General features: G+C 42.7%; 1 protein-coding gene, 1 long non-coding RNA gene and 1 other non-coding gene across 4 annotated transcripts in view; 1 reads left to right on the top strand and 2 right to left on the bottom strand.

The window, feature by feature from the left end:
• The window catches only part of LIFR (LIF receptor subunit alpha), a 70,591-nt gene that overhangs the window by 45,751 nt on the left and 4,946 nt on the right, over window positions 1–19,894 (bottom strand). For both annotated transcript variants that reach the window (XM_032471215.1, XM_032471209.1), the window contains exons 2-3: window positions 2,535–2,695; window positions 663–777 (exon numbers count right to left, since the gene is read on the bottom strand). In XM_032471215.1, the coding sequence (XP_032327106.1) occupies window positions 663–777; window positions 2,535–2,676 (257 nt within the window). In that variant the 5' untranslated portion in view covers window positions 2,677–2,695. The remainder of the gene's footprint in view (window positions 1–662; window positions 778–2,534; window positions 2,696–19,894) is intronic.
• Window positions 120–19,315, top strand: LOC116660866. Its single transcript, XR_004316497.1, has 3 exons — window positions 120–195; window positions 14,343–14,349; window positions 19,303–19,315. It is a non-coding gene; the product is annotated as an uncharacterized LOC116660866 (long non-coding RNA).
• Window positions 12,436–12,507, bottom strand: TRNAG-CCC. Its single transcript has one exon. It is a non-coding gene; the product is annotated as a tRNA-Gly (tRNA).

A 19,894-nucleotide genomic window follows, 5' to 3' on the forward strand; every position in this document is an offset into this window, starting at 1 on the left:
CATCGCCCAGCCTCTTAGGCAAACAGGTTTAGCCATCTGACTAAGTTCTGCCAGTGAGATGTATAAGCAGAGGTGTTGCATGGGACTTCCTGGAAGTCTCCTTAAAGAAGATCACCCTTCTTTTCCTTCCTGCTTTCTGGAATGCAGACATTACAGCAGCTCCTGAAGCGTCATCTGGAACCACGAGATCACACAGTGAGGACAGCCGAGCAGCACAATAAAGAGGAGCCTGGGCTTTTCACTGCCATGTGCAGCCACGTCTGCCTTGAACTGCCTACTCCGGACCTTTAATGTGACAGTGTATGTCTGTCTGTTAAGCCACTATTACTGACATTTTCTGTTAGGCAGAGTCAAAACTTAAACTTTATTGATGTAGACAAACACTGGCTCAGGACAGACCAGTAATACTCCCCCCAGAGGATCAGAATCCACAGCCCCTGTGTTCCATACTCAATATTCACATAGTAAGAGAATCAAAGTTGTAGGCAGGAGAAGGGTTTGTTTCCATCCTGGTTGATGTAAGATTCAGATTTTAAGGAAATTAGAGAACTAAGATTTAAAATTTCTTTTAAAAATTTCCAGAATAAAATCTTTATATCCTAAAATCAAAGGACAAAGAACTTCAGGTTCTAACTATGAATTAATCAGAGTTTTTCCATTACCCGTTTTCAATGCAAACTTCATAAGCAGCACCACGGCCTGCTCCAGAGGGGGCTCTCCAAGAACAGTCCCACACTTGTAAATTGTTAGTAACACACTTCAAATCATGAGGAGTCCCTAGAGAAGGAGAAACAGAACACACAAACACACACACACACACAATACGCTTATTAATTTAACTCCACTGTAAAAGTCAACAAGTCAGACCGTCCTCAGCCTTAAGCGTAAGTCTCTGAGGGCCTGTGCTCGTTATGCGGAGCTGAACCTGCAGTCACAGGAGGTGGCTGGTTTTATGTTTCTTTTTGTAGCTTTGGTTTTAAAAAAGCTAATGAGTAAACTGATGAAAGTGGGCCAAGCGCTAGACCACGTAGGGGGGAGGCCTTTCTCAAAAGTTCCACCTCCAGGCAACTAGGATAAATACAGGGAGTGGCTGTACAGAGTCAGTGAAGGGACCAGGAGGGGGCCTGGGAGAACTTTAATCGCCAATGGTCCCATTTGGTGGGGGAGAAAAAACAGAACTCTAAGATTCTTAGGAACTCTGTGTCTCTGTGTCTCCCAAGCCACAAACACAGCTTCTGGGCACTCCCAGCCACAACTTCATGGCTTGTTACCAGGCTGCCACCTGTACAGAAATCCCAGAGCCAATCCTTAGATTCTTATGAAGTATATCACATAAACAGTAATAAACTCACACGAGTATCTGAAAAATATACATATTGTGTGTAGGCTTAAACAATAGGAAAGTAATGAATAATTCAGAAGGTTACAATCCTAACAGCTCTTTCTCACATCTATAAAATAGTATTAGATCATGGAACACATAAGCACTATACAGTGAAAAAATGTCATTCTAAAAGGACAACAGAGAGAAAGAAAAGAGAGCATGAGAGGGAGGGAGGGACGACAAAAGGAAAAAAGGAAGGACGGAAGGAGGGAGGGAGGGGAAAAAAGCAATTATAATGTGAAAAGGCTATTGTAGCTCAGATTCTCTACATACATGTTTATAAAAAAGGAATTTTTCTTCAATTTTTACATATGGTTGGTATGATATTCACTATAGCAATAAATTATAAAGGTACTTATATAAGACAGAAAACAAAAACATTAGGAACACATCAGAAATCATCAGTAATCACAGTAAAGTTATTTAATAGTGATTCTGGGAGAAAAGAGAAGACCTGTTTAATTATGGAAATTATATAAAAACTAAACTCAGGGGCAGTAAGCTAGGTAACATCTACACAAACATCCTTAATGTATTTCAATAAAATGAAGAGAAATCACATGTTATCTTAAAAAGGTATTTAGATTTCATTTATGTGACATTCTCAAAGGCAAAACTATAGACAGAAAGTAGATCAGTGTTGGCTGGAGGTGGTAGTGGGAGGGGCTGACGACAGAGGAGCACAGGGAATTTTCTGGAATGATGGAACTGTTCTGTGTCTTTTTTTTTGAGATTTTTTTAAACATTTTTTATTGATTTATATTATAATCATTTTACAATGTTGTGTCAAATTCCAGTGTAAAGCAAAATTTTCCAGTTATACATGGACATATTGGAACTGTTCTGTGTCTTGATTGTGCTGGTGGTTACATGACTGTATGCATTTGTCAAAACTCACAGATCTTTACCTTAAAAGGGTGAATTTTATTGTATGTAAGTTGTACCTTAATTTTTTAATGGGGAAAGAAGATTTAGATCTATCTTCACGGAGCTTTTTAAAAGAAACCAGAAGTACATTTTAAAAATGACAAAGAAATGGACTTTAACCACAAATAACCTGAAGGGTTCGATAAAAACAAAAGATTGCTTCTTAATCAAAACAGTAATGACATTGCAATAGGTTCATTTTCTCTGACTCTGATGCACTTACTTTTTTTCTGGCTGCTTACTTGATTCATTAAATATAGAAGAAGAAATGTTAACAAGATCCACTGGAAATTTGAAGTCATCCTCATTCTTTTACTGTCCACCATCCGGGATGGTTGTTTCAAACATAAAAAAATGTCCATCATCCGTGCAATGCAGTCAGTCCTGGATGAGAAGAAGAATTTCAAATGGTGCTCAAACTGGTCCACAGACATACCTTACCCTGTGCACATCAACACTGAAAATGGATACTGACAAATACTGAAACACACTGCACATTAAAACCATGGAGACACTAGACTCAGCTGCTCTGGCTTTAGGAGACGTGACAGTCAAACACAGTTCTTGCTCTGGGCGCTATCAGAGGGTCAGTTTTCAAATGATGGGCTTCAGGTTCAAGATTATAACCGAGTACATACTTATCAACACTCCAGTACTGCCAGAGTATAGAAAAGCAGTGCATAAAACCAAGGTTCTGACAATTTTAAGTGATACATGAAATGAAGTTTTTAATTTTAATTGGTACATATTAACTTTTATAGTTATTTATTTATGACAAGAAATGTTGGTTTTCTTTTTCATGTACACTGTGATATAAAGTTTCTACTTCACTTATATTTTAAAAGGTTAAAGAAAAAAATCAGGGTAATTAATAACATATGGGGGACTGCAGACGTGACAAAAGTATTGACAATGACACACAAATGTCTAAAGCGTAATAAACACTGCAACAACTACAGTGGGAAGGGATCACTGACAGACTAGAGATTTCAACACATTGCTATGGAAAACAGAAAGCATACAGACGAGCAGGGACTGGCTCTGGTGGGCAGTAGGGAGGGGAAGCAATGGAGGGATGTGGTGTTCAGCCCAAGAGCTCCGCAAGATCCCCGTCAGCAAATGCTGAGAGACAGCCGACCAAGTGCCAGGCCCTCCTCCAGGCACCAGAGGTGCAAAACTGAATTAGACAAAGTCCCTGCCCTCCAGGTGCTTAGGTTCGAGTTTGGAGAGAAACATACATAAACAAGTAATAAATTTAAGATCCTGGCATGCACTTTAAAAACCAGAGTCAGTACATGTGTGAGAGTGTGTGAGTGAAGTTCTGTTATTCGAGCTGGGATCTGACTGATGAGAAGACTGCCATGACAGTACCAGGGGAGAGAGCAGCAAGAACAGACACACAGACCTGAAGGTAAGGATGGGCCTCCCAGGTTCAAAGGTCAGGAAGAGAGGCTGAGAGGCGGTGGGATGGTCAGGGCACAGAGGGCCTTATGGCCATCAAAAGGATACAGAGTTTAATGGGGTAGAGACGAGAAGCCACTGGAGCATTTTAATCAGGGGAGATCCATGATCCAATCTGCACTTTGGAAGGATTTCTCTAGCTGCTACGTGGAGAAGTCTGCCAGCCAACAAGGCCTCCAAAGGTACTGAAAACTCCTTGTCAGACTTAATAGTGCCTCATTTGTATATTGGAATGGACAACAAAGGATCATAAAACACGCAAGCAAAGCCTAAATCATTAAAGATAAATTCAGGATAAACAAGGTTGCCAAAAGGAAAGAAAAATTAATCCCAGAGGAAATAGGAATAATGTGAGAAAGAGGAAAATCAAACAAATAAACAAACAAACAAACAAACAGAAAACCACCTCTAAACAGTATTCTCCAAGCAGACATGGCACAGCCATAAAAACAAGGGGATGCAATAAAAAATGAATAACCAGAAATAAAGATAGCCCTTACATGATAAATACATTGGTGGATATTAAAATATTTTAGATGACAGATAAAACATTGAGCCATCTTTCAGGATAACCAAAAGACAAAAACGTAAAATGTGAGAAGAGATATGAGAAACAGGGACTTGACGGAGGAAAGGTGATCCAACATCTAACTAACTGGAGGCTAATGAGAGAACTCAAGAAACATTCTTCTGCGACAGCAAGTGGCAAGGATGGCTACTTGGCTACTGTTCAGTACTTTCAAAAACTCAGGAAATGAATCCCAAATGGTGTAAATAATTCTAACCAAAACATACACGAGGCACAAGTACACATTTCAAAAGTGGTCAAGTATTTTGTGGATGAATAACTTCCTGGTCAAACACAGTGTCGCCAAGCTTACTTATTAAAATGAAAATGTATTCATGGAATGTCTAATCGCTAAAGTTACAGAATTACATGGCATGTACAGGAATAACTGAATAAAGGAGACCAAACTTGACCAACCCATGACTAAATCATCACAAACCATATTCACTGACTGGCTAAACATTATCTTGAAATGAGACAGTCCCTCACTCCAAGTGTACAGTTCTTCTAGAAAAGAGGGGTGTGTCCCACCAAGTGGCAGGTGGGGGATGGAGGCGGCCAAGGACGAGCTCTGCACCGGGTTCTGTGGACTTAAGACTCTCATCCTGGCTCCATTACTAATTAGCAGCATGACTGAGCGCAAATCACTTAACTCCTCCGGGCTTCAACCTCAACCACGGCAGGGCGGAGGCAAGCCCTTCTCAGGGTCCACAGGAGAGCCATCCCCAGGTTACGCTGTAATATTCCATTCCTGTTGGCAGGCACAAGCCAGCAGTCGGCAGCTCACTGGCACAAGGTCAGCAGTGCCATTAACAGCCACCAATCAGGGACACCACCGGGAAGGTCTGTGAGGGTCAGGGTGGAGGTGCCCGGGAACAGAAGAATCAACAGCACTGTCACCGCTGCCAGCTTAGCTGAAAATAGGCAGGGTGATAAAGAGGACTTTCTTGTTATAACATTTACGTATGAAATTTTGAGCAAGCCATTTAGACCATATAATATTATGCTTGTAATAGACCTGGCTTCTCTACCAAGCAAAACTTTCAAATGGACTTATTTAAGGCCAGAATAATACATGAACAGAGCCTTGCAGTGTACTTCAGGAAAACAAGGACATGTGAAACTTGTCTCTGCTCCCTTCTGATAGAAACGTTGTCAGAACTTACTTTTTTTTTCCCACCAATTCCTTATTCCTTAGAGGAAAGCACATTTTTTATAGAATTTCAGGAGCTAATTTTCAAAATTACGATAGCTGTCCCTAGACACACAGAAGAATGCAAATGTAAATGCCTAGAAGGGCAAAACAGGTAAGAAACGACACAGGCAGGTGCTAACCGGAGCTGTGTCCATGGCAGGGAGAGCCACTTGCTCTGAGGGCAGCCAGCAATGGGCTTGTTTTGCCAGATTTTCTGCTTTTTCAAGACAAGGTAGCAATCTGGGATTTTACATGAAATACTCAAATTTGTAAACATACGCAACTGATTCATATTTTTCCAACATTCTAAAGGCCAAGCAAAACACGCCTTCTGACTGCATTCTGCACAAGGACTACCAGTTTGTATCCTGTGCAATGTAATTGAAGGATTCAAAAATGTCAATGAGCCCTTCTGTTTAGGAAAATCAATCGTGCGGAATCAATTTACAAAATTGCTGAATAGGAAAAAAAAATCTGTTTTTTGTTTGGTTGTCTGTGTTTCTCTGCAGGTATCCTGACCTCTGTCTCAGGCAGGCAGCCGAGCAGCCTGAGCTGGGCCCATGTGCAGAGCTCCGCCCCAAACCGCAGAGCGCTGGCCCCTCCTGTGACAGCAGGGCATCCACACGGGCACCAGCACCGTCTGCCTTCCCCTGGGCTCTGAGAGTTCTGGCTCCAGTCTCTGAGAGTTTTGGACCTTTCTGCTGAGGACAATTAGAAAAAAGAGGGGAGAAAAGTAAAGCTAAAGGCAGAGAGGCACCAGAAACTGTATTCCTGACATATCTTGTTTAGGGTGTTGTATTCATTTTTTCCCTTTGCGGTGTGGGTAGGGAGGCAGGTGGGCACAGAGGGAACGGGGAACGTGACAGAGAGCATTCTGCCGGCAGGAATCCACCCCAGCCTGGGACGGAGCTGCGGAAACACCTGCTCAGTCAGGAGATGGTGAGTGAAAAAGAGGACCCAAAGCCTCTTTATCTCGAGCCTCTATCTTTGTCACCACAGTGAGATAACTCCCTTGTCATTAACTCACAAAGGAATGAAACACTGGAGGGAGAAAAGCTGCTTAACTACATACAAGACAGCAAAATAAATGCAGAAGCAGGTCGCAGAGTCTATAGGACATGCCAGGATGGCGCCTGAGCCAGGGAGACCGAATGGAAAGCAGCATCTGTACTGCCGATTCCTGCTCTTCTTAGTCTCCTTTTCTTCACTGCTTTCTGTCAGGGAACATAACAAATCACCTGAAAACCGTGAGCAGCAACCACTTTCCTAATTCTACTCCCCCCCCCAACCCCCTCCAAGGTCCTAACTTCCTGCAGCACTGCCTCTGCAGGGGGCCTCTCGGACCGGAATCCTGGCGGCTGGGTAGACTCTGTGGTACCAGCAAAGCGCAGTGCGGGGCTGTAAGGACAGGAGAGCACCCGTGAAAACCCCAGCCTGGCTGGATGGGGAAGCTCGGTGTGGGAAGGCAGACTGAGACGAGGCTGTGCGGGGAGATGGAAAGGCTTTAAGGGAGCGGGAGCTTGAAGGAAGTGGTGTTTTAAGGAGCTTAATTAAGAGACACTTGCAATAACAGAAAGACATACACAAAATCCACTTTCAACTATAAAAATCTAGTCCTCAAAGAGCTCCCCAAGTAGCCAGCATGAGGAATTTAAAAAGACTTCTTCCACAGAGGAGCACTGAGAACAGAAGATGAGGAGAAACACTTCCAGGGAGCAGGGGTCCACACGGGGCTCAGGAAGGAGAGCAGTGTGGGAACAGCTCCCTGAGCCCAGCAGCCATCCGGCGTCACCCGGGGAAGGTGACAGGGCCATCGCCGGTGGCCGTGGGTGCACATGCAGGAGACACTGGGTGTGCGATCAGTGAACATTCTGGGGGTCCTGGGGCAGGCTGGGGAGGCTGGGCCAGGGGAGAAGGGGATGCAGACTTCTTAGCACTAACAGCTAAAGAGAGCATCTTTCAAAAGCTGAGTGAGAATTATTTTCACACTGGAATTCTATACTCAAACTACTGATTGAGAGAATGACATACATTATATACAGAAACACCAGCTCTCAAAAGATATTCCTTCCTGGCTGCCGTTCTCTGAAGGTTACTAGAAGATAGGATTCAGGGAAAAAGAAGAGGTAGAAAACCAAAAATGACCCATGAAACTGAAGTTTTAACTCAGGAGAGCAGCTCTGTGCCTCCCCCCTGGTCTCACTCACAATCACACTAAGATGTATAGGATTCCCCCAGCAACCGGACCCTGTCAGGACTCTGCACCCAGCACCCCTCCCGCCTGGCTCCCTCCTTCCTGCCAGCCTCTCCTCAGCTCACCTGGGAGGTTTGGGTAGGAGGCAAGACTCCCCGAAGGCGTGCGGCTCCTTCTGCTTGCACGACACCTTCTATCACAGGGGTTGCACAAACCCTGACCTGAGGGCCAGACTGGACCCACCACTGCTTTTGTAAATAAAGTTTCACTTGCACACAACCACGCCCACTTGTTTACACACTGCCCAGGGCTGCCGTCACATTATGGTGTTAGCACTGAACGATTTCCACAGAGACTGCATGCCTGCAGCACCTAAAATACTGGACGACCTGGCCCCTTACACAAAGTCTGCTGACCCTTCTCCCAGCCTGTAATTCCTCCAGCAGACTACAAGCTCCCTGAGAGGAAACGCTGTCTCTCCGTTCACTGTAAGACCCCCAGTGTCCAAGCACAGAACCTGCACTGAGCACACACAAAACTTGAAGCTGGCTGATGGGTGGGTGAGAACCAGCACCTAAGTGAGTACGTGCATGTCTGCGCACTATGCTTTGACTGCCAGGCTTCACACTAGCCCGAGGATGGCCAACACGGGGAACCAGAGCTGTGGTTCCCAAACCCTGTGCCGGCATGCCCCAAGGCACAGAAGCAAACGAACTAGGGTACCACAGTGAACTTTAAATGTTCAGAGGAAACAAACTGACATCTTTGTCACAACCTTTATCTCAAGGCAGTTTGGTTTCAACAGTAGGTCATGTTGCGTTCTTCTCAAGGACGTCATATCTTTGTGAAGTGGGAGGGAAGGGTTGTTAGATGCTGTGATAAAACACAGGTACCACCCAAATCACTGTAGAAATGGAAATGGGGTGGCAGTGCCCAATCTGCTTCCAAGGTCTAAGAAGCTATGCAGCACGCAGTAGGTTCATGTGTGTGGCTTTTAAAGAATAAAATTTTAAACATTATTTCCTTTCAGTTGATATGCATTATTTTCTCAAACTGCTACTAAATTGTCAGGTGATAAATATTTATTGAATTGTTTGGACCTAACTTCTGCATAAAAAGAATCGTTAGGTATTTCCTACAACCTGGGAGCACTGTTAAAACAATAAAACACTAAGGACAGTTTAAATCAGAAAGTCTGAGAATTAAATTAGAGGTCAGCTCAGCTGCTTGGGGATTCCACAGTCACACTTTAGTCTGCATTCTGCATGCAGGAGAATGATACTGAAATTTAACTTTTGCTGTAAGAAACTAGCTTTTATTTTTCTGCATTTCCTAGGAATTTTTTATACACTTTCATCTAGATTTTTCTCAGGATCCTTACATTCCTCACAGTTGGTTTTGGTCATCTTCATTCCAGTATCTCCCTGTTAATTCGAGAGCCTGTTCGCACCTCAGCACGTCCAAAAGAGTACATTTGAGTACATCACTCTGGTGCTTAAAATCTCTCAAAAGCTCCTGCTGCTCTGACATCGAGTCACTATTCAGCCTGGTACACTGAGCCCCTCCAGTCCGCCTCCACCCCACCCCACAGCGGAGCTAGACCCCTGCAGCTCCCCATCCTCCGCACTCCTGGGGGCCTCGGGCCGCCCCTCAAACTGTCGCTCTGTGGAATAGCCCTTGTGATGTTCTCCACACTCTAACTCTTCCCATCCCTCAGGAGCCCCTGGAGGCTCCACCACAAAGAGGGACACCTGTCCACTCATTTCTCTTCTCGGCTGGGCAGAGGGGTGACTGCAGCAGCCTTCAATAAATGGTAATGAATGTCCATTAGACAAATGAACCTGTTTTTTCCTTCTATCACAAAGGTGAGACACTCAACTACTGTAGTAAAGAAACAACATGAAGAACATTCCTTCTTCTACAAAACCATGCCAAGAGATCCCTAACATGCAAGAAAGCATGATAAAAACTCACCTTCAAAAAGAACCAGAACAGCTCCATCCTCCAGGCCACGCTTCCCCACACTCACTACCATCAAGGCTTACCTTTTCTTCTTTTTTAAATTTTAATCTCTTCCAGTTGTTAGTCATAAATCTCATTTCCTTGCTCATGTAATCAAAATAACATTTCATATGTTTATTGGTAGCTTTATTTATAAACTGCTTATTCTATCTTTTGCCTGGTTTTCTAATTAGGCATTAATCTGCTCCTTACCACTCAATTAGAAAGAAATATAGTATGCCAATTAACTCTGTTACATACATTGCAAATATATTCCCCAGTTTGCTTTCCGACCTTCCATTGAGGTTTTTGTTTGACTTCTATTAAGTTGGATGTCTCAATTTTGTTCTTTATAGTTTTTGACTGTAAACTTCTTTCTCATGCCAAGATTATAAAACTGTCATGTATATTGTTTTCAAGGACAGTTAAGGCTTTTAACATTTTAAGCTTTAATCCATATGAAGTTAATTTTGGTGAACAGTATGAGTCAGGGACCCAGCTTTCCCCTTCCCCAACCAAAGGTTACCACTCGTCCGAATCCTGTTAATTAAATAATCCATTCCTTCCTCCACTGACTTGAGATACCTCGGGATCTCATTCCTTCTCAACCTCCTTGGTGGACCTCCTCCAATCCACTGCTCCTTCACCCCACACTCCCTCCCTGAACAGCATCATCTATTCTTGTGGCTTTAACCATCACTCAAAACTAATGCCTTCCTAATCTGTACATCCAGAACTGGCCTCTTCCCAGCCACAGACTAACCATCTCCTGAGCAATTTCTCGCTTATCTGCACAGTTCCACTCAAATGAGTTCCTTCAGGAATGACAAAATATTTTGATGCTACATATCCACTTAGATATTCCACAGATCCCTCAAAAACTCCACATGTGCAAAATTAAACTCCCTTTCCCTTCCAATCCTGTGCCTTGGGCCCCAGTCCCCATTCCTGGCACCAGTCTCTCCTGGGTCACACGGAACTCCTGTCTTTCTGCCCCCTTCCACCTACTCAACAGTTCTACCTCCAAAACATACCTTGACTCTTCCCCTAGCATCGACCCCACTTCCATTCCCACTGCTCTGGAAGGCCCACCAGCATCTCTGGCATAGGTCACTTAAATCACTCATTCATCCCACAGCCTCCAGCAGGGACTCCTACAATCCATCTTCCACGATGACTTGTTTGGCTCTGAACATCATCTCCATCTGATTCTTATCATTCATTCAAACTCTGGGCCAAACATCTGGAGGCTGTCACACCAACTGCTCAGACTATAGGTCCAAACTCAAATTCAAACTCGATTCTACAATCTGCCTCTCCTCTCTGCCTACTCCTGTGCTGGGGCATCTCTGCCTCTTGGCTCTCTCGCAGCCCATCACATTCAGATACTGGCGTTCTCTTAATGTTCCCTCTGCACTGTGTTGAGGTCCCACTTTGGGCATTTATATCACACCAAGTATTATGAAGACTATCCCTTCCCTTCCTCCCACTCTCTTTTCCCATTAATTAGAAGCTCCCTAAAAGCAGAAATTTGTCTTTACAACACTCTTGCATCTAAGAGGGCTTTATATGCACTGCATGTTCAAGATCTATTTTTAGTGACTTAAACAAACCCACCCAAAAGGGCATCTTTGGTAAGGACTTAAAATAGTTTGGTGACACCCAATTATTTATTTTATATTCTGAAGAGAAAGTTGAATGGTATGCTTTTGAATGCACCTCTTCACTATTGGAAAACTTATGAATAAAAAGACAATATTGGTTCAAATCCTGGAAGCTTTTATTTTTAATACATGGAGTAAAACTATCCTTAAAGCCCTTTCTAAATTTAAGAGGGAAAAAAGAATAATAATGTAACAATTTTGAGTAGTTGAAATGCTGGTTTTAGCTAAGCCTCCCATAACACAGAATTCATAAATATTACTTTTCAGATATCATGCATTATTTACGCATTGTTTACTACAGGCAAGGCATCGTTTTCCGTTCTTTAAATGCAATATTGGATTTAATCGGATTGGATTTAATCCCCATAACAACCCTATGAAGTCAACCCTATCATTATTCTCCCCCTTTTTATAACAAGGAAAATGTGGCACTGAGAAGTTTTTGACACTTGCTTAAGGTTACACAGCTAGTCAGGGTCAGAACTTGGATTTAAATACAGATCAGACTACAAATCTCATCTCGAGACCCTTACACTAAACTGAAAAATGTGCAGTGAAAACTCATGGAACTGGAGTCAGGAGTGGGGGACTCCAGTCCCCACTGCACCACTGACTAGGTGGCAGGGGTGTGACCTCGGACAAATCCCCTAACCTCTCTAAAATCACACAGGTTCGACCCAGGGCTTACTTTCCCCACTTTAAATGTCATAAGTTGTTTTCTTCTTAGGACACTTAACTGGCCACCTCCGTGAAGCAGGGGGCCTAGAATGTGCACAGGAACGCTGCTCTCCCCGGCCAGCCCAGTGGAGCGCCGTTCCTGGAGGAAATACCGCCCGCCCTGCCAAGCTCTTCCAAGCGTCACATCAGACAAAGGCCAGGCAGTCTGCGTCAGGGAGCAAGACAGCAAACTGCTACCGCCTTACAGTCCTCCCAACTCTACGCACACTTTCAATTGGTTAGCTCTTTTTAAAAAAAAAAAAAATTGGGGTGGGGTAATTAGGTTCACTTATTTATTTATCTACTTACTTATTTATTTTCAAGTGGAAGTTCTGGGGATTGAACCCAGGACCTCGTGCATGGGAAGCGCGTGCTCTACCACTGAGCTATACCCTCCCCCACCACTGGTTAGCTCTTGACTCGGCAGATGCAAGCTCAGACACACTGAGGGCCAGGCAGAGGAAGTGAGTGATGCTGGCCCCAGGAAACGCAGTAAGGAGGGGAGGACCCCGGGGGACAGCCCCAGCTAGCTCCTTACCTCTTTACCTCCATGCAGGTAACGTACATGCGTCCTGTGTAGTCACAGACCTTCAAGGTTTTCAAAAGGCCAGAAGTGCAGGGCCTTTTTTTTCTTTAATGTGAAATCTCCTTATTTTTAAATGCTAGCAACTAATTCCCATCTTTTAAAAAACACTTTGTAGGCCAAACAAAATACATTTTCAAGCCAAATACAGTTCTTAGGGCGCCAGTTAACAACCTGTTTCAAAATGTATCAGAATGAAAAAATTCTTGCCTTGTTTTTGAAATAATCTTAAAATATAAACCGTTTGAGGACTTATATTTCAGGGCACAGATATTGACCAAAATGTGCCTGAATATTTTCTTAACATTCTTTGGGGTTGAACTCTGAAAGCTCTCCTCTCTGAAAGAATTCAGATGGTTTTCTTTTTTCTTTATCATATTATTTAATCCTAGATCTCAAAATCCCGAGCATTATTTTAGAATACAAATGCTTCTCAAAAAGACAAACAAAAGAACTGAAATAAAATCTCTAGCTTCTGACCAGGGTTACCAACTTCCAAGTATGTGGAAGCACAGCATTTACCTAACGTGTACTTGAGTCTTCTACATAAGGTGGAAAAGAGAATGAGAAATACCTCAGAATATGAAATAATTGGCATTTGTCAAAACTATCTCGGAAAGGGGCATTCTATCAAGACAGCAAGTTCTACAGACCAGAGACATGTGAGCTTGACATTGATCCTGGACAAGACTACAGAATGCATCAGAAAAGGGGCCCTAATCCGATGTATCACAGCCCCACCTCACCTCTTGCTTGACGAGGTCACTGAACTGGGAAAGCCAGGGACAGAAACAGACAGGAAGTGTCTGGATTTGAACAAGACCTTTCCTAACACCTCAAAGATGTTCATGAGTTGTGTGAAAAAGGGTGAAGGGGGCTCTTTCGCCACGTGGTCAACCCTACTCAGAGGGTGCCAACTAACGGATGACATCAACCTGGATGAAGATTATGGACAGATGTGACAGAGTTCTGTTTTTCTAAACATTTTCATTAATGAACTGGAGGAAGAAGCAGGAATCACATTCGTCAGATTTATGGATCCTCCTCCAAAAAAAATTAGGCAAAAATAGTAAATATATTGGATGCATAATGAGGATTCTGATAAATTAGTCTAATAAACTAATCCAATAAGATAAATTTAGCATTGATAATTTCTGGGTCCCAAATAAAACGGTGATGGTGATGACAATAATGCACAGAAAATGAACAAATACAGTTTGGGGGAGACACAGTTTAACAGCAACATGTGGGCAAAGCACAAAAAACTGGTTAGTGAAATGTACCAATAATGGAACGTAACTGCCAAAATAATACGAAGGGGGACAATGCTTCTGTCTCCTCATTTTATCACAACGTCTAAAATCCCGTTCTCCCATAGTGTTAAAATTAAGGGATTCATTTCTTGTCTAAAAAATTAATAAGTAGATAGTCCAACATTAAGGTATTATTAATATGAAACATAAAGCTATTATTGTCCAAATTATTGTAAATTCTTGCTTCAATATCAATCTTACTCTAAGTATTCTTATCCCTTCTCTTCATAGGTGCAACCTACTCCCTATTTCTTCCCAGCTTTTCAGAGGTATAACTGACAAATAAAATTGTATATATTTGAAGTACACAACATGATCATTTGCTATAGGCATAGGTGCATCGTGGGATGATCGCCACAATCAAGTTAATAGCATGTCCATCACCTCACAGGTGTCTTCTTTTTCGTGTGTGGTAAAAATGCTTAAGATCCACACTCACAGCAAATCTCCAGTCTATAATGCAGTGTCATTAACTACAGATCCCAGAACTTACAGTTGAAAGCCTGCGCCCTCTGACCAACATCTTCAGCTCAAGCGGCCGCTCTGTCACTGCCACTTCACCTGCTTCCTGGTTTATGACACCGCCCACACTCAGGGACCCCTCAAACTTTTAGCAACTAAAGGGTAAGGCACCAACAGATCTGTGTTTGAGAGCTTTAAACATCCTGAACACTTTCTCATCACTTCAGTTTAATCAGAAGCTTTAGGAAAAGGGCAGGACGGACTGAGCATGAGAAGCAGTCACTACTTCTGCACGTGTCACTGCCTCAACATTACCAGGAAAAGCAGGACTGGGCCTGGCTGGGGCCTGGCTGGGGCTTCGTCCCTCGGCTGCACTACTGCCAGGTTGCTCACTGGTCTCTGGATCCCAAGCCTCCATGACACAACCTGGAGCCACTCTTCTGAAACGTCCATTTCACATGCCTGGAATTCTCCGTGGCTCTCTCTGGCCTACCGGAAAAGGGGACAGCTTCTAGTGCGGTGTGAGGCTCTCCACGGTCTCATGCCACCCAACTGCAGTTCCGCCTGCCTTCACCCTCTGCCCCACACCAGCCCGGCGCTCGAGTCCCAACAAACATGCCAGGCTCAGCTGTCCTCTGTGTCCCTGCATACACTGTACCCTCTACCCAGAATGTCCCCCCAACTCCACTCCTCCTTGTCCATTTGTCAAACACAAGCTCAGTTCACACTGCTCCAGATCCAACCTTCCTCAGTGTCTTTCCTTAGTGGTGCCCAAACTTGAGACAAATTCCAGTTGCCATGCATCTAGATGATCACTGCCTTGTAGAAGAATTAAGAAGAAAGTAAAATATTTCTTATTGTTTCTATCAAATATAAAAGACAAAAGGCAGATCAGATCCACTCTGCAATGGACATGACCTCCACTGCCCCTGTAAGCATTTGAGTGTTGGATCCCAGCAATGTAGCTCATGGAATGCATGAGTACAGCAAACACAATTCTGACTATTTGTAAGTGAGTGAAAAGTTCCAAAACAGAATCATCTGTCATTTATTGAAGCTGTCATCTGAGAAAGAGTAAGTTGGCTAAGCGCTACGTGCAGCCAATAGCCTAATGTCTGCAGAGCAACATGAGCTTGGTGGCTCTCTCTGTATACACTCAGTACATCTCAGGAGAGAGAGAGTATTTCTTCATGAAAAGTGGTTCTTCCCTCTCCTCCACACCCCAGCTCAAAAAACAAAGGTAACTGCTAGTTTCAGTGGAGGCCCAAGTGGGCCATGGAAAGCAATGGTGTAGACAGAAAAAATGTAAGAGAAAGAAAGGATAAAATGTTGGCTTTGCTAGTGGCTCCAACCTGTAACATGACCTCTACATGCATTCTACACAGGAACAAGAAAAAATGATTTATAAAACCAGCTTTTTTTATTAGGCTGTCTAAGGGAAATAAAATGCAAGATTAGTGTTTGTCATGAAGGTTCCAAGACATCTTTCATGACTACTGAGGGCCTATTTTATATCAAAATATTTACAGCTCTTGCCAGCTTTAAAAAGAAAAAAAGCTGTCCCTATAAAAGGAACAAATTACAAAATAAATGCATTTTTATATACCATCAAATGGAATCATTATTTTAAACCTCATGCTTTATCACCCTCATCCTCAGTGAGACCATGTGCTGGAATTTCTCACATGGGCTATCCATGAATTCCACCCATCATAAATTTATTAGCAGAAATCCATCTCAATAATTTTATACAAGATAGTTTCAAAAAGGCATGTCCTTCACAGAAGATGTATAGTGCAATTTTAAGACTATTAGCCTAGGATATTCTCACACATGTATAACACAAGTCATCACTAAATCATCAGTGGATGTCAAGGTGAAATGACCTCACTTGCTCTTCACGGACTTGATAGAAAAGACAGGAGGCAATGTTTGTGTTCGCTGAAAAGACACGTCACAATACAGTTTCTTTTAAAATTGCAGGAGAAAAAATTAAAAAATAAAATTGCAGGAGAGGATTGTTGATTTGACTGTCAACTGTGGTAACATGTTTATTGAGTGTGTGTGCCTCCTGGCCCTGAGCTGTTCTGGTCACTTCCCCTGCCATTCAAGTGGTTGGGGATGTGTCTGTCCCAGGCACTGCTATACATCTGACTCCTACCCACTGCCTGGAAAAAAAAGAGAGGCCCTTAAGAGTTGCTGAATAATGACTCACAATTCACTTTAACAACTTCATAAAAGGAAAGAAGATCAGACCCTGATCTTCAAGAACTTCTCATACAGGACGATTGAAGATGACAACAGAAGGGAAAAAAAATGCCTTTAATACAAAACCAAGTCACTTGGCAATGGAAAGCATTTTAATTTTAAAGTAAATAAAAAATCAACAAAATGTTTCCCAGTGACCAGAAGCATTGAAATATTTTGTCAAAATGTCCTAAATCCTTTTCACAACAGTTTGATACAAGCTACTATGCTTCGAAATTCTGTATTAATAGGAATATTGGCCTTACTCATAACAGAATAGTGAGGGCAAGGTAACATTTATCTACCACTTACTCACAACCTGCGGACACACTGACCTGGGTATTACCATTCCCACTCTACGGATGAGAAATCAGACACAGAACTTTCCCAAGGGGATCTGCTCTCATGCCCTCTACTGCACAACATGCTTTAGATGTTGGAAATCCAGGAAAATAAAAATAGTAGTCACCTGTGCTTTGAACACACAGAGATAATCTCACCTAATATTTGGTCTACAGTCTTCCTGGCATTTTCCTACATCCTAGGTAGAAAATTGCTAACTCGCTCTTTCCCTCTCTCTCTCTCCAAAAACAAACAAAAAAACCTTAGATCAACTTACACATACTGTTCTGCAAACTGCTTTTTCAATTTGCTGTTTACAAATGTTGAGTATCTTTCCACATCAATCAATACCGTCAATGAAGAAAGGGTTTTCCATTACATGTATACACCACAATTTATGTAATCAATCTCCCTATTACTAAGCATTTAAGTTGTTTCTAGTTTATAACTATCATAAACAAAGCTACAAAAATCACTTTGGCAAATTAGAGGTTGGGTTTTTTGGTGTACTTTCTGTGGAGGTCACCAGAATCTGGAGATGAATTTTTTCCAAACTTCGGAGAGCACCCCTGCCAGATTTTGAGACACCCCACCAAGCAGACTTCCCACCAGGTTAAGAATCAGTGTGCGGGGAGAAAGCTTCTGACAGGAACACGGTGCCCACATGCATTGTGTAGGCGAGAACCACTGCTATAGGTCCATCTCTGTACACATGCTTTATTTTTTTCCCCTTAGTTTAAATTCCTAGTGGTGGAAATGCCTGACTAAGGGACATGGCACATTTTTGAGGCTTTCGATGAGTAATACAAAATTGCCCTCCTGGAAAGTTATAACAATTGAAACACCCACCAGCAGCATTTGAAAGTGACAATTCCCCAAACCTAATAGCTAGATTGTTTTTAAACAATCAAATCCCTATATGGCCCTAAGTTTTAAAAACAGTGAAACTATTGATAAAAATACATCTAGGAAAATAGCAAACAATTCAGACAACAAATACTAGATTTTAAAGTAGGCATGTTTTCAAATGCAAAATATAAAACTTGAATGACATCAGATCCCAGCAGGCCAAACAGAATGATTTATTAGAAAATCCAGTGAAACCGGGCTCTGAAAGGTGTCAAGCCAGTAAGTAAAACTCCACATCTTCACTTGCCCATCTGGCTAATATCAGACTAACAGTCTGGGCTTTAACAGCAATATGCTCTGTTGTTTAACAGGAAACTCATGAAATTGGACATTCTTTCAAATTTTATTATTACCATCTAATAGCTAATGTGGCAATCAAATTCTCAAAAATTGTCTTATGGATTCATTTATTTAACAAATATCAGTCGACTGTGGGCTGGGCACTGTTCTATGCTGGAGACACAGCAGTGAATCCCACATATTTCCTGCTGTTCCAGAGGGGAGCTCAGAACCCTGTAGTTAGGAATCAGCAAATCATGGTTACAATACACCAGTCTGGAACTACTGGATTCTTGGGCACATTAGAACACTTCTGGGGCTTGGTTTCTTTACCAGTAAACTTAAAAAGTTGACCAGATGACTTGAGGTCCCTTCTGGCTCTCAACTTCTGTATCTTCTTTGGTTTTGCTTGAATGCTAAAGCTCCCTTACTTCTAAGTGCTTTGCATTTTAGTTCTATATAGTTCTTTCATGAAATCAGAACCAGCCTCTCCCTCAAAAAACTCAATTTTATTTCTCCAGTAAACCTTTGGTGATCCAGGTAACTGCAAGGAATAACAGAGGATAAGGTGCCAGTTCGATGAAGACTGATACTCCCAACTTCAACTGTTTCTTTGAAGAGGATCCTAAAATGTTGCCTCGTTCACTTCTGTACTACAGTATAAATACTAGGGCATAAACCGTGAAACAGCACGTCACTGGTATGGTGGCAGGTCTCCAAGCCTGTGGCTGGGAATGGCTGGCACCCAGCTTTAAGGTGGTGCACTGGTGCCCTCAGGGGCTGCAGCACTGAAGTTGCAGTGGGGGAGTCTCACCTCTCTCCAGCTTACCCTCACCCCCAATTCAAGAGGCACATCCTGTCTATAGACAGTCCACAACTCACTGCTCCATTAGCACTTCTAATATTAGTCATGGGAAGCATTATTTCTGCCACCACTTGTTACTTTCCACCACATGTTCCTGCCACCACCATTTCAGCTGTCCTCTATTCCAGGGTCTCCTTGAAGAAGCAGCTAGAGGAAGGCAAGGGGCCTCAGTATCCCAAGTCACCCTCTAGGGAAGAGCCACACACTTTCTGGAAGTAACAGCACCTTCTTGTGGTCTTCTAGGACACTGCCACATAATAACAGATACATAGTCTCAACTATGGGCACATACAATGATTCCAAGCTTGTATCTGCCCCACAAACCAAAAGAATGGGTAAGAGCCAAGATTTTCTCACCTCTCTGCAAAAGCACAAGAAAAATTCACCTACCAGAAGTTTTTCCACAACTTTCAATATAAAAGCATAAAATGATACTCAATAAAACACAACCTTTGCTCACACGAGCAGCAGCACCAGCAGCCAGGACTGGTAAGAATGTATGTGCTGTAAATTGTAGACAATGGAAGACAAATGAGGAACTCCTGCATTTCTACAGTTCACACAGGAAATGTAAAGGCAGCAGTAAAAGTGCTTTAACAAGCACCTAAGCCTCTAAATGTATCACTGGCATATAAAATAGATGTTTACGCACTTTTGCAATTTGTCTGAAGAGCTTTCACTGCAAGGACAGTGGCAAAAGACGTAAGGCAATGACCTGACTTAAGATTTAGGACTGACAGAATCCATCCTTTACACAGTGTGTGCACAGTGCTTATGAGAGAA

Source organism: Camelus ferus, chromosome 3, assembly GCF_009834535.1.
Source record: "Camelus ferus isolate YT-003-E chromosome 3, BCGSAC_Cfer_1.0, whole genome shotgun sequence".
In the NCBI taxonomy this organism is placed as follows: Eukaryota; Metazoa; Chordata; class Mammalia; order Artiodactyla; family Camelidae; genus Camelus; species Camelus ferus.